A 14636-nucleotide genomic window follows, 5' to 3' on the forward strand; every position below is an offset into this window, starting at 1 on the left:
CGCTCTTCTCCGAAGCTCTCTCCGTCGAGGCCGGCGCCTTCCCACTCCGGATCCCTTTGGGATGACAACTATGCGCGCCTTGTCACCAGGCTTCCCCACATCATCGTACATTGGAAGAGTGTGGACCCCCTTGGGGGTTTGGGGGGGGGCTTCCAGACGCAGCCGATTTAAGGCGACCCCCTCATGGGGGTTTCAAGGCAGGAGACAGCTGGAGGCGGTTTGTCCTTGCTGGACTCTGCGTGGGGAGCCTGGACTGCCTCGACGGTCTCCCGTCGGAACACTACTCAGCTAAGCCCTGCTCGGCTAAGGAGATCTGCGCTTCATTCATTCACTCTCGTGCGGTTCTTAAAGTGGGACGGAGACGCCAGACCATATTTAGAAATTACCCACCTAGTAGTAACACAGATTCCACCCGGTAGGCTACGGTGTTTTTTTCCCCCAGTGTATCACCTCCGAGGGAAAAAATGTGGCTCCTCATAGAATAATATAGTTGGAAGGGACCTCCAGGGTCATGTAGTCCAACCCCCTGCACTATGCAGGACACTCACATCCCAATTGCTCATCCACTGTAACCTGCCGCCCCTTTGAGCCTTCATAGAATCAGCCTCTGCATCAGATGGCTATCCAGCCTCTGATTAAAAATCTCCAAAGATGGAGAACCCACCACCTCCCCCAGGAAGCCTGTTCCACTGAGAAACCGCTCTAACTGTCAGGCTATTTAGATGGAATTTCTTTTGAAACTCCTGGCAAATTAAAGTTTGTTCAGCATTCCCTGCGCAAAACTGTAGGATAATTTATATTCGGCAGCCTCCACTTTCTCTACTACCCTTTCACTGAGTGCTGCTAATAATAATAATGATAATGGTAATAATAATGATAATGGAGTGATAAAGGTGCAGCAGCTATTTCTTCTGCCAAAAGTTTCAGAGGGGAAGGAGCTCGATGCCCGTAGCACCTTCAGACCCACCCGATTTTGTACCCTGAGCATCTTGTTGAACCCGACGGTGCCGCCGACTCGAATCTGTTCTTTGCAGAAGTGCCCTGCCATAGATAGGGGGGGGGGGGAGCTGTCATAGACAAAATTCCTCATAAGTCATTGCAAAAAAGGTAAGACAGGAAACTTTTTTCCAAATCCGTTCACGGAATTTTGGTCGCGTCAAATGGCATTTTACGCTTTCATCGCCAGGCCTTGGGTGGACGACTCGAACTCTAGAGCGGTCAGTCGCCCCAGCCGCTTAGATCCTAAGCGCAGAGAGACCGAAGTTGCGCTTCAAAGTATAAAGCATGCCGCCCGGACTCTGCTTAAAAAGCAGAGGCCGCCAAAGGGTCTCCAAAGACCACCAAATGCAAGAGAAGAAGAAGGTTTTTATACCCCGATTTCCCTTGCCCGAAGGAGCCTTCAAGCGGCTTACAATCGCTTTCCTTCCCTCTCCCCACAACAGACGCCCTTCTGAGTAGCGGGGGCTGAGAGAGTTCGGGAGGGATTGCTGCTTTTTCGAACCGGGCGCAGCTGGGAATAAGGAGCGGTTTTGCGCTTCGAAAGTGCGCATCCGCCTGGGAATAAACCCCACTGAATCCAGCGGGAGACTGACTTAGGAGTGGATCGCCGGGTCGGTCTGCAGCAGCAGAACCAATGTAGAGTCCGGCGATCCCTCTAAGACCCTCAACGTCCTACTCAAGGTCCGTGCTCTCCTGTGGGCGCCCTCTTCCTCAGATACAATGTGTGCGCGCACAGGGAGGCTCATACCTTGAATAAAACTTTGCCGCTCTTTGAGGTGACACCGGGCTCTAAAGTTTGCTCTGTTTAGGAGCAACCAGCCTTAAACTCCCGACACGGAGAACAACCGGTGGCTGGGTTTTTGTTTCGAGCGCCCTACGCCTCCCGGTGTGAGGTTACAGATTAATAACCCATGACAACTGCGAAGTTACAAACCCGCCCTGCAACGCTCTTTCCCCCCCCCCCGTCCTCCTTTGCCCCCGACCGGCCAAAACGAGTTAAGGAGAAAGATTTCGCAGCCCCCATCCCCGCCCCTTCGACGCCCGGCCTAGACTAAACAAAGCCGTGTTTGGCCCCCGGTCTGACGCTTGCGGGTCGTCTCCGTGGGATTGGGCGGGCAGAAAGCCCCCAAACAAAACAAACCATGGCTCCGCTTCCACCTGTGCAACACCTCGGCAAACACGCGCTTTATTTCCACGGGCTGGCTCCCCGGGTCAAGAACGCTATATACAAATCAGAGAAGCCCCTCTTCCCCGCCGCCTCGTGCTGCCGACGCAGAGTCCGTGCAAGAAATGTCCGGGCATCTCTTCCGTGCAAGTCGCTTACAGGCAAGGGGAGTCCGTCCCGCGGCCGGGCGAAGCTCCCTCCGGGTGGGGGGTGGGGGGGGGGGGGAAGGAGGTATCAGCTATCGGAGTCCAAATCGCTTTTGTTTTCTTCTTGCCTCTTCTCCGGGGATGTTTTGGAAGCTTTGCTCCATTTCTGGGTGTTTTCCGACTCCTCCGAAGAAGATCTCTTCTGCCGCCTCCACTTAGCCCGGCGGTTCTTGAACCAAACCTGCCAAATTAATTGGAAGGGGGGGGGGCGGGCAGAGAGAGAGAGAGAGAGAGAGAGAGAGATTGAGAGGAGGACTTATTAGTTGCGATAGACCAGCATGCGATCCACAGGCACCGATGAGCCATCGCAATTTCACATGGCGGCAGAAGGGCCCGACTATCTCAAAGGCTGCGCGCGCGCAAAAAAGGCTTCAAGCGTTCCGGAGCGAAATTGGGAGACCGGTCCGCAAGAAGCCCATACGGGCGCCGTGAAAACGCCTGGATCCTGAACACGGGGCTTTACAGCTGTCATAGGCAGCCTTCCCTCCCTTGTCGCGATCCTGCGCAGAGTTTAGGATCGTCCGCCACGCTCAACCACCACCACCGCCTGTAACTCTCCTAGACTTCTGAGTTAAGCGGGAGCCAGCGCCCTATAGTCCGCCTCTAGTGGGGTTAGCAGCCGCTAGTGGCGTTAGCGGTTAGCAGCCGCTTTGGACTTAGCTAGAAAGCCTTGGGGTCGTCCAGGATCGCTGCGCACTTAGACGAGACGGCAAGATTTGCTTGAGATCAGGAGACCCAAATCCCCTCTTACTACTATGCTACACATTTGGAGCCAATCCTACGCTGTGACTGGTGCAAAGTACAGAGCGACAGGGGGTCCCGCTTCCAGGACTTTAGTCTGTAGACGTCTGCTCGGCTTCTCCGGGGAAGCGCAAGGGGGTTTTCTCATCCTAAAGCCTGTGAGCTGCATCCTCAATCGAGCAGGTCCCTTGCACTGGCGAGTCAAGAGACAGCTCTAAAGGCGAGATGGGTGGAGCTGTCCAGCTCAGCCCAATTTGCCTGGAAGAGTCGCCCTGGGAGGTGCGCAAACTCTAGTTCCAACGGCCGGAGGAGGACGGGATCCGGAAGGAACAGTCGCTCCCCCCTATCAAGTGCGTCTGCAAGGAGAGCCAGCCACGGTCCCGCGCAGCAACAGACGGGCTATCTCAGGTGTAACCGGGAGCAAGTGGGTCGCCTGTGTCCAAGCGGAAGCCCCACTGGCCAGTTTGCAGCCGCCTCTATAGGCCCGTGAAACCTCCGGGGCAGTTCTGACTACAGGGAGTTTCCGATAAATGACCCTCGACGGCAAGTTGAGCTGTCATGCTTCCTTAGCAGCGAAAGCCCCACTGAACTCCGTGAAACCCTAAAGCCCTAAGCCAGGGGTCGTCAAACTGCGGCCCTCCATGGACGACAATTCCCATGAGCCCCTTCCAGCGTTTGCTGGGAATTGTAGTCCATGGACATCTGGAGGGCCGCAGTTTGGCTACCCCTGCCCTAAACAGTTTGCCCAGATGCAAACTCCGACGCCGTTGGGAATCCATAGGATCAGAGCTGCGATCCACGAACAAGCTACTAGGATACAAACTACCGGGCAGCTCTGGAAGGAAAATGCCACTTAAAATCTTCTGCACTCACATTCCACTAAACCTGATAGGGCTTGATCCAAAGGCTGGGGTTACTCAAATGCAAATGCAAAGCCTTTAATGGCATATTAAAGGTAGCATCTGTGCCTACGTGAGTAGGTTGGGGTTTTTAAAGACAGCCACGCCGTCTAAAGAACTGCCCCTGAGGCCCCTGCCCATGATGTTCCTACCTTCTTGCGCCAAGGAGGTGTGAGGCGCCCTACAAAAAAAAAAAAGCATCCCAGCCTGCAGCCCAGTCCGAAGGCAAATGGAGCTTAGAAGCAGCGGCCCCCTTACCTCCACTTTCTCCTCCCGTAAATGTACCCTCCTGGCCAGCTGTTCCCGGGTGCCCACGTCTGGGTATTTGGTTTCCTGGAAGAGGTTTTCCAGAGCCTCCAGCTGCTCGTCCGTGAAGATGGTCCGGTGCCTCCTTTTTCTCCGGCAGTGGAGCTGGTTCAGTAGCTGCAGTTCCGTCCGGGACAAGGTGCCCACGTTCATGTAGGGCAGCATCTGGTGGGGCACGGGAGACATGAGGACGGAGCCGGTCCCTTCGTAGCCTGGGGAGACAAGGATGCCAAGGGAGATGGCGCGGGTTGGGAAGGCGGGTCAGAGCGCGGGCGGCCGACGGAAAGGATTACCTCCCCCCCCCCCATATCCATCGCCCCTCGGCCTGAAATCTAGACGTCTCCCCTCGCCCTCGCCGCCCCAGCTCCAGCCAACGAGGAGGCGAGAGGACAGAAGCACGGAGTGGATCACTTGGGAAGATTCCCAGTGGGACCCAAGAGGCCCCGTCCCCTCCTCCAGAGGCCAAGGATCCCACTGGTTTGGGTGGCCAATGAGATCACACGAAACAAGGCAGGGTGAAAGGTAGGGCGGGGGACCCTTAATCCAGATTACCGCTGGAGTAATTTCACAGACTGCTCACGAGCCCCTTCCCGGAATCGCGATTGGGTCAAGGAAGTTTTCCTTCTAGCTGTGCGCAACTGCCTCGTTCTCAAAGGTTCATCCCACGGATAACCCGGAGGCTGTTTCGGCGCCAAACCACTTTGAACTCTAAAATTATAATCTGGAGAGCACTTTCGAAAAACCTGGGCCAGGCACTGCAGGGCTGGCCTAAATTCCAGGGATGCTTAAATCCCAAGCAATTGGGATGGATTGAAAACTTGGATTAAACCGTGATTCCCAGCGACGTATGCTTAGAAGAAACGGACTGAAACTAATTAATAGCTGTGTTTTTCTTCCGGGGCCTCCCTATTTTCCACGTGGACGAAGGGGGTGCCGTTGAGATTGGCTTCGTCCCTGGTATTTCAGTTGAACTGGGCGTGGATCCGTTTGCAAGTGTCTTGAATACGGCTGTCCAGCTTGCCAGCCTGTTGCATGTTATCGGGCGAGGAGGGAATTTTAGATCTGGGTTTTAAACCGTGGAGGGGCTCTACTTGATGCAGGGGGGAGGGGGCTTCCAAAATAACTGTGATTTGACTGGGAGAGGATGAGCAATCTCGGAAGAGACTAGGCCGGCCTTCAAAAATATCTCCACCTTTTAGTGCTAAACCTACTTATTCAGAAGTAAATCCCACTGATTATCACGGGCAGGGTTTATGGGACGCCCGTTTCCCCTGCAAATCGGTCCACTTATTCCCAACAAACTCTAAGCAGCGTTACTCCAGAGTTATCCCATTCATTTCAATAATCTCAGACAGGACTAACCGTGCATTGAACCTGTCCCGAGCAAACATCTGCAATAGCATAAAATATACCTATTTGTGAAGGAAGAGGCTGGCTTTTTATACCCCGCTTTACACCGCCGGAAGGAGTCCCAAAGTGGCTTACAAACACCTTTCCCCACAACAGACACCCTGTGAGTTAGGTGGGGCTGATAGGGCTCGAAGAGAGCTGCTCTGTGACAACAGCTCTTAAGAGAACTGTGTGACTTGCCCAAAGTCACCCCACTGGCCGCATGCGGAGGAGTGAGGGATCCAACCCGGTTCTCCAGATTCGACTCTGCCGCTCTTAACCCCAAAGACTGTGCTTGTAGGGATGACAAGCTGGAGAACGCAGACTCCCCAATCTATACCCACCCCCACCAAGTCCTCCACACATTAACTGGGGCTGCAGATCAAGCGGGATCCTAACCGATGCGAGGGAGTCCATGGCTCCCCAACACGACCACCACCTCCGGCATTCCGCCACACGCCGAGGAAGACAAGCCGCGGAGTTGTTGTTTTTTTTTGGGGGGGGGGGTTGAATGGCCAGAGTCGCCACCCCCAGTGGGACGCAGTTCCTCGCGGAAGCTATGCGCGGATCTCTGCGCGGTTGGCGCAGCGTCCAACGTCCTCCTTGCTGGCCTGGAGTCCCTGCGTGCCCTCCCCCCCCCCCACCCCCTGGTGTCCAGGGGAAGCCCGGGGCGGGGGAGAAGCGCGGTAACCCCGGGAGGCCCTTTCCGAAAGCGCGGAGAGACTCACCTGCGGCGGGGACACAGGAGCACTGCTGGGCGCCCAGGGGCTGCACGGCGCCGCAGCAGGACGGCCCCACGGCGGACGCCTGGACGTGCAGCTGCCCGTAGTAGTAGTTGCCGTAGGCGCCCAGGCGAGCGCCGCCCAGCGCGGGCAGGTTGGACGCCGGAGCCACGGCCCGCGAGTAATAGCCGCCGTAGTCACCGCCGCTGCCGCCGCCGCCGCCACCGGCCGAGGCGTAGAGCGCGGCGGAGTCTCCACCGCCCCCGTGCAGGCTGGCCGAGAAGACGACGGGCGCGGCGCTGGGCGGTTGGAGCACCACGGCCGAGGCGTCCTTGCAGCGCGGCCGGGCCGCCAGGATGCTGTCGATGCTGAACATGCCGGCAGGCATCCCCCACCGCCCGCCTCGCAGCCCGGGGCCGCAGGGGCCGAGCAGACGCCGCCGGGGGGGCCGCGGGACACAGCCCGGCAGGGCACGACGGGGAGGGCGGCCAGGGGACCCGCGGCGCCCCGCTCTCTCCGAGCTCCCCCCCCCCCCCCCCTTCCTGGCGCTCCTGGCAGCCTCTCGCCCGATTCCTCCTCCCCGGATCGCCGCTGGCCCGCGTCTCTAATCCACCCCAAAGCTCTTTGCTTTTTTATACCCGGGCGACGTCATCCTGGATGGAGTTCCTGCTTATAGATCAGACCTCAAATAAAACCAGATTTTACTCTCGGTTTTTTTTTAAGAGGGGGGGTGGGGGCGGGGAAGGAGGAAGCCGTGGAGGAGGGGCCGGAGGAGAAGGAGGGGGGGAGAGGGAGGCCTAATTCCTGGGTATTGAGAATTAACGAAATTAAGATAATCCTCTCCATTAGTGTGACTCTCTCCGAGGAGCGTCCCCCGCCAGCCCCTCCTCCCCCCCCCCCGCCCAGGATTTTTGCTAATTGTTGCCCGGGTTAATCTGGTTAATAACACTGCGGGGAACCGCCCCACAGCCGCCCCCAGCCTCAGAGCTTCACCCCCTCCTCGGATTTGGGCTTCGCTGATTGGGTGCCAGTGCCCCTGCCCCCTGCCCACGCCCCGATCCTCAGGCGCGCACCGGAACAACCCGCGGGGTTTGCCTGGCGAGGGACGGAGTTTGGAGTTGAGGAGCAAAGGGGTTCGATCCCGGGGGCCCGGATGGGATGTGGATTTTATCCGGGATGCCCACAGTCTGGCCCTCGGCGTGTTTATGGGGCTATAGGTCCCCCCTGGGGGTTAAATCCCCTCGCCGGTCTCGATAATTAGGGGCTGCGTATTGCTGTAGTTGGGTGTGTGTTTGTGTGTGTGGTTACCCGCAGAGATTGTGTGTGTGTGTGTGTGTGTGTGTGTGTGTGTCGGATTTGAACACCCACCCCCCCATTCTTGTTGCGCTGTCGTCCTGCCGAAGCGCCTGAGTCCAGAAACACATTTAATGGGGGAAATTGTCCTCTAGATTTTCCGTGGAATTTACTTTATCGAGCAAAAACTGTCTAGCGAATCCAGTTTGCAGTTCGGATCTATTGACTGACTGCCGGGTATGTCCGGGGAAGACTCTAAGCATGCTATTTCTGGGCCGGAAAAAAATACTTTGTAAAAGAATATATATATCATAAAACCCACTGAAATTTAGGATTCCTTTTACTTGGAAACACATCCCAGCGGTTTCAGCTAAACTTTTCGCTCTGAAATTCTTCTGGAAATTACAAACCCAGCCTGGAGCACGATCCAGCTAAAGCTTATCCACGCACAGCGCGGTCCTACGAACACTTTCCTGGGAGTAAGTCCCTCTGCACAGTCCTGAAAACGGTTTTGTGTAGGATGACCCTGTTAGAGAGTCCAATGGGGCGGGTCAAAACCTGGCCTTAAGGCGCTATGAAACCAGGACTTAATGCAGCAGCCCTTAAATTTTTGTAGGGCTTCAGCCCCACAAGCCTTTCGGGTCGGAGCTGAAGGGAGCCATCTGAATCAGGTCTATTCAGAATTGACTCCCGTTTTATTCAGCAGGCGGTCCCTCCCAGGAAACGGCCGTCCAGGACCGCCGCCTAAATGCTCGTCCCCTGGGCGCACCGCCGTTCTCTTTAGCTCGAGGGAGCTGGAAAATTAATTGCGCGAGATTTTTTTTAAAGCGGATTTAAAACCCGTGGAAAGGAGGCAGAGATGAAGGACACGGGTTGGCACCCTTGAAAGGCACCTCTCGAGAAATCTGCTCCGAACTTGGTTTTAGAAGAAGGAAATCTTGAGAAGAAATAAATTCGTTTTCCAGCTCAGACCAGCAAGTCGAGGCTCTTGCATGGCGTAAGGCTGAACATTTTGCATGGTTTGGCGGAGAAGGGGGGGGGGAAGGCGAAGTTCCTTTAAAATTCCCTTTATTAAGACAGGCGTCTCTCCCGGTTAGCCGTGCCCGGTGATTTGCAGAATAGTTGGGCGGTCACGATTGTCTCTCGGCATCCGCAGGAGGTGAAGTGAATCAGATTAGAATATTTACCCCATCAGCCTTCCCTCAAAGAAGGGAGGAAATTGGAGGTGCGCGAGGAAAACAGGCTATTAGGGGACGGTTCACGAAGAATCACATTATATTGTCTTTCTTTTTAAGTCCGGCAATAGCTGTGGACTTCTTAGCTGATCTTGCTCTCTTCCCCATTCTACCCCCACCCATCCCTCCCAAAATATGGATTGATATAAAAACGCAGGAGCAAAAAGAAAATCAAATTTGCATTTGCATTCATCCCCCCCCCCCAAAAAAAATGCTATTTTCCATTTCAGTGGAAGCCAACGACTTAAACTGACACTACTTTTATTCCGAACTGACCAGGGGCTTTTGCAAGAAATCTCCATGGGCTTTCGTTTGTGAGGAAATTTAGGGTAGAGGGGCCTTCACTGTAAGTTCCTTGCGGGCAGGGCCCTCCTCTTCGGGAACAGGGTATTTAACAAGAAAAATTAAAAACAAACAGCAACGGCATACAAGAGAAGGGGGGGGCTGTGGAGTGCTCAAATGATTGCGCGCCGTACCTGTCGCTTTGCCAGTTTCTCTAGTAATCACAATGCCATTTGGGGGACATATTCTTGCTCTCTGTATTTGTTTAGGACCCCACTCCCGATTTAAATATTTCGAAAAGGAAATTTTCAGTGCAATCCTATGCAGAGTTATTCCAGTCTGGCTCCCGCGCAATTCTGCCTTTTGCACTGCCGGGGTGCGAACCGTTCCCCGCGCGGTTCCCTCCGAGGCTGAGTCCATTGGAAACGGTCGGACAGACGCGGGGGGCACCTGGAAACCTTCCCACCCCTCGCCTGCCAGCACCCCCAAGCGCTGCCTCGCTTCGCAATTTCTGATATCAAAGTCAGATCCAGAGCCCGTGGCTTCAGCGCAAACCAGTCACAGTCACGGTATTCTGTGACTCCCCTTTACCAGCTGGGCTCTCACCATTCCCCCCCCCCCCGCAATGAGATTCAGCAGATCCTGCCGTATATAAAACCTAAGGTGGCAGATCTCCCCCCTCAGCATAAGAGCAGCAACATGCCGCAGTCCTGGCTTTTGAAATTGACGCAGGGATGAAGGGATTGGTGGCATACCGGAACGCGGGCTGGGACCGAGACTCCTCTGGCCAAATTTAACAGCAGCGACCTGCAGGGTAGAGGCCAGAGATCGGCTAGTCCGCGATGCTTTGCTATCAACTGGCCAGCTCGGGAGGCGACTGTTTTTGCTACAACTCCCGGTTGGTTTCCGCGGCTGCGGGAGGCTGGTCAATTTCACCGCTAGGGCCGCGCGCTTTGGCGGGAAGCGAATGCTGGCCGCGCCTGGAGCAATTAGCCGGACGGCGGAGGTTAATTGAAAGGGTGGGATGGGGGTCATCTCGGCACATCTGGATACGAGCCAGCACTGCCCTTTCCGATTAAAACTTGAGCCATCCTAACTGGCAGAATGGGGATCAGACCCGGTAATGAATGCGTCTGGAGAGCGGGTCACTGTCCGATTTTCAGACGAGTTGGGGAAGATCTGCTGGCTGATATGAGTGCAGTGTCACACATCGACCCTAAACGGCGTCGAACCCCAAATATTGTAAGTGTGCCCCCCCCCCCCGGAACTCAACAAGCTACATGATCGCATCTGATTTCCATGGCGACCGTTACTTCCAAGCAAAGGGTCTAAGGACGGGGCGGCAAACTGAACTCCGGCGGTAGAATCCTAAACAGAGCCACAGCGACTAAACCGATAGACTTAAATGGCATTCTTTCTCTGCTTCAGGATCACACTGCCCTCCCATCTATTTCCAAGTGCGCCGCGTTTACAGCTCATCGCAGCCCCTGCGCGGCCACTCCCGTCCGACCCGACGGATCCCAGCGGTTTCAGACAGAAACAGCGCAGGATAGGATTGCAAGGTCAGCGCCGCGGACATCGGTGGGGACGTTATTCGTCCCAAATAAATGGCGATCGCCGCGGCGTTCCTGGCGAACGCGCAACCAGCAGATCGGTCCATCGGTTACCCGGGAAACCCAATCCGAATTCCTATTTCAGATTTCGAACGCCCAAGTTCTGAATATTCTCTTTAGGGCTGTTTTGAAAGTTTCAGAACTCCTTTGAAGGAGCCGCCGAATTAACTTTCCGCGCTGGTGTTGCGCGTCGCAGGCAGCAGTTCCTCCGGGCGAGACATTTCCTCGCAGGCCCCTTCAGCGCTTTTCCTCCGGAGCGCGGGACTGATTCTCCCCCCCCCCTTTCTGTCCTCCGCGGGTTGGCTGGACTTCGGCGGCGGACTTCGGCGAGCTCCTCTCCCGCCGCTCCCCCCCCCCCTCCGAAGGCCGCGGCCGCTCGTCCCTCATTGGCAGGGCCCGGAATTGGCATAACAAATGGAAGCGCCGCGGCTTGCGCGCGCCGCCGGCGGGTTGCTAAGGCCTCGTTGGTTAGGGGAGCCGAGGCACAGCGTGGGCCGGGAGCCGCCTGGCAAGAGGGAGATGAGGGAGCGCTTCGACGAGGCCCCGAGGCAAGGCCAGGCTGATTTTCAGCATTATGGCCCGAACACGATTTCCCACAAAGCAATCACTGGGCAGAAGCCTAGGGAAACGCGGGAGAGAGAGAGAAAGAGCCCCTCCAGGTGACCCCCCAAAAGCAAAAGCAAAAAAAAAAAAAAGCATCTGGTTTGGACACTGTTAGAAGGAGAAGCGCCTGGTGCAAGCAGCGGGTTGGCTGGAGGGCTTGCATGGGAATGGAAACCGGTCCCTTTTTTCTTCCCAGATTTCTTCCCCCAAGTCAGCCCAGTTCCTGACGATCCAGGCCTTTTTGTCCAGGGAGGTCTGCCATGCCACGCCTGGCCGTCCATTTCGAGGGTTCAGAAAGGCCTCCGGTACTCCAGTCGCTCCCCCGCCTGGGAAAAACAGGTCAAAAGGATCTGCCTGGGCACCGGGAGAGGGTCGGCATGGCCTTAGGCCTAGCTTGTACAGCCCCTGTCAGAACATCCCCCAGACACAGTCATTCCACACAGCCACTCCAAAGAGTTGCTTCCAAATCTGGGAAAGAAACAGTTTTTCGCCTTGAAAGTGCATTTTGCTGCCACCGGTGAACAGAGAGTCCCCTTTGCAATCATTATGACAGGCTCTGCATTGATCGTCTGGACTGGGAACCTGAGCAATTCCTCCACACCCTCGCCCCAGTCTTCCCCATAAGAAGGACTCCCAAATAGCTGAAGAAGAGAACTGCGGCTCATAGGGAAATAAATGTTCCTCTGTAAAGGACCAGGGAACTTTTGCTTAAACTGAATCGGGGCCATCTAGGGAGTGGCAAAGTTGTGAGAAACAAAAAAAGGTTTCGAATTATTGTCCTCCCCCTCATCGGCATGACGCTCATTATGGATGGTTTCTCCCAAGATCTCACAGCTGGTCGGATTTACTTTGGAGTCATTTCTAAAGAACTTCCCGGAAGGTTTTCATCTGGACTCCTTGGTCTGAGATGAGTTTGAGAGGGTAGGGGTGGGATTTGCTTTAAATTGCTTGGGGAGCCCATGCTGTGACCCTGATTTTAAACAGGCCATTATTGGATGTTACAATGTCTATCTTTCGTGAACCGCGCTGAGCCAGCTTGCTGGGAACGGCGGTATAAAAATGTAAACACAAATAAATAAAAATAAATAAATTCAAATTGTTATTATTGTTAGTTGTGAAGTCGTGTCCGACCCATCGTGACCCCATGGACAATGATCCTCCAGGCCTTCCTGTCCTCTACCATTCCCCAGAGTCCATTTAAGTTTGCACCGACTGCTTCAGTGACTCCATCCAGCCACCTCACTCTCTGTAGTCCCCTTCTTCTTTTGCCCTCGATTGCTCCAAGCATTAGGCTCTTCTCCAGGGAGTCCTTCCTTCTCATGAGGTGGCCAAAGTATTTGAGTTTCATCTTCAGGATCTGGCCTTCTAAAGAGCAGTCAGGGCTGATCTCCTCTAGGACTCACCAGTTTGTTCGCCTTGCAGTCCAAGGGACTCGCAAGAGTCTTCTCCAGCACCAGAGTTCAAAAGCCTCAATTCTTTGACGCTCGGCCTTCTTTATGGTCCAGCTTTCACAGCCATACATTGCAACTGGGAATACCATAGCCTTGACTAAACATACTTTTGTTGGCAGGGTGATGTCTCTGCTTTTTAGGATGCTGTTTAGATTTGCCATAGCTTTCCTCCCCAGGAGCAAGTGTCTTTTAATTTCTTTGCTGCAGTCCCCATCTGTAGTGAGCTTGGAGCCCAGGAAAATAAAATCTGTCACTATCTCCATTTCTGCCCCATCTATTTGCCAGGAATTGAGAGGGCCGGATGCCATGATCTTTGTTTTCTTGATGTTGAGTTTCAAGCCATCTTTTGCACTCTCCTCCTTCACCCGCATCAACAGGCTCTTTAGTTCCTCTTCACTTTCTGCCATTAGAGTGGTATCATATGCATTAAATTCAAATACTACTGCTTAAATGGGGTTTATAATAAGTCAAGGATATGTGCAAAATGACGGCGACACCATTATGCCTTTCTCAGTCAAATGACCCTTGGCCTTAACACAGTGAGGCTGCAACCCCGTGCACTTTTCCTAGGAAACTCTTCTTTCGATAGAACAAGAGAAAGCTTCCAAAACCAGGAACCAAAAAGATCAAGGCAAAAGCTGCAGTACTGCTGAAGAAAGGCTAAGTACCTGTTTTGTATTCGAGAATGGGAGAGGGGGAGAGAGAGAGGATTTTGGAGGGCATGAATGACACAGCAGAGGACTTAAAAAATGGCGCCAAGGTCAAAGTCTTTTTCCCTGCCTGCTGAGACTGACCCGCAGCAGCTTCGGAGAGGGCAAAAGACAATACTTCTTCCAAAATTGCCTACTTAATTTAACAGCTTTCACCAACACAGGACCTCTAGCCTAGATGTCTGAATAGAAGATTATATATATCAGGAATTCCCAGGCAGGGGTCCGGGGACACCTAGGGGTCCACAGGAGTTCCAGAGGGGGCCCCGTAGCTTTCCCCCTCCTGCCTTAACACAGGGGTAGTCAACCTGTGGTCCTCCAGATGTTCATGGACTACAATTCCCAAGAGCCCCTGCCAGCGTTTGCTGGCAGGGACTCATGGGAATTGTAGTCCATGAACATCTGGAGGACCACAGATTGACTACCCCTGCCTTAACAGACTTAGCCACCAGCTAGGGAACTGGATGCTTCTATTGCTCCCCTTCCCGAGCGTGAGTTCTCTCCTGGTTTGTGTGCCTGGGAGGGGGCGGAGCCTGCACACCTGCTCCCACCTTAGACCACCTCCTGTCACTCCCCTTCCCCAGTCTTCTTCAAGACTGCTTGTTAATGCAGGTGGTGATGTCACTTCCAGTGTGTGTGGCGGTGTGTGTGTGTGTGTGTGTGACCAGCGGACATCACTTCCGGGGCTCCTTGGAACCTGATAAATCATTTCAGGGGCTCCTCCACAGTCAGTCAACAGTTTGCAAAAGGCTGATATACATTCATGGAGGACAGATCGGTCCATAGCGATTAGTCATAGATAAGCAATCTATAGATAAGCAATCTAGATATACAGAGGCAGTATATCTTGAAATGCCAGTTATGGAGGAGAAACACTGGAAGACAAATGGCTTTTCCTTCTTGTCCTGCTAGCCATCATCTACCTGGTCACAATGCTGGATTAGACAGATGCTTTCTTTTGATCTGGAGTCCAATAAAATGCTAATCATCTTGGAAATGATTGCTTTTGGTTTGAAATCAGA

The 14636-nt window shown here is 54.3% G+C and overlaps 1 protein-coding gene across 1 annotated transcript; it reads right to left on the reverse strand.

Annotated features, from left to right (window-relative positions):
- Positions 1-2151: 2151 nt before the first annotated feature.
- GSC (goosecoid homeobox) lies at positions 2152-7077 on the reverse strand. The gene is made up of 3 exons (XM_077323584.1): positions 6434-7077; positions 4269-4528; positions 2152-2551 (listed from the first exon to the last, which is right to left on the reverse strand). Exons 1-3 carry the CDS (start codon positions 6813-6815, stop codon positions 2399-2401), a joined length of 795 nt encoding a protein of 264 aa, XP_077179699.1. The 5' UTR covers positions 6816-7077; the 3' UTR covers positions 2152-2398.
- Between the last annotated feature and the right edge of the window lie 7559 nt (positions 7078-14636).

Source organism: Paroedura picta, chromosome 2 (assembly GCF_049243985.1).
Source record: "Paroedura picta isolate Pp20150507F chromosome 2, Ppicta_v3.0, whole genome shotgun sequence".
Lineage (NCBI taxonomy): Eukaryota > Metazoa > Chordata > Lepidosauria > Squamata > Gekkonidae > Paroedura > Paroedura picta.

What these genes read in the sequence shown, in the direction of transcription:
- GSC (XM_077323584.1), bottom strand. Translation starts at nt 6,815, where the DNA reads ATGCCTGCCGGCATGTTCAGCATCGACAGCATCCTGGCGGCCCGGCCG. An exon ending in CTCCTGTGTCCCCGCCGCAG is followed by an intron (nt 4,529 to 6,433) that starts GTGAGTCTCTCC and finishes TTGTCTCCCCAG; the next exon opens with GCTACGAAGGGACCGGCTCC. An exon ending in TACGGGAGGAGAAAGTGGAG is followed by an intron (nt 2,552 to 4,268) that starts GTAAGGGGGCCG and finishes TTAATTTGGCAG; the next exon opens with GTTTGGTTCAAGAACCGCCG.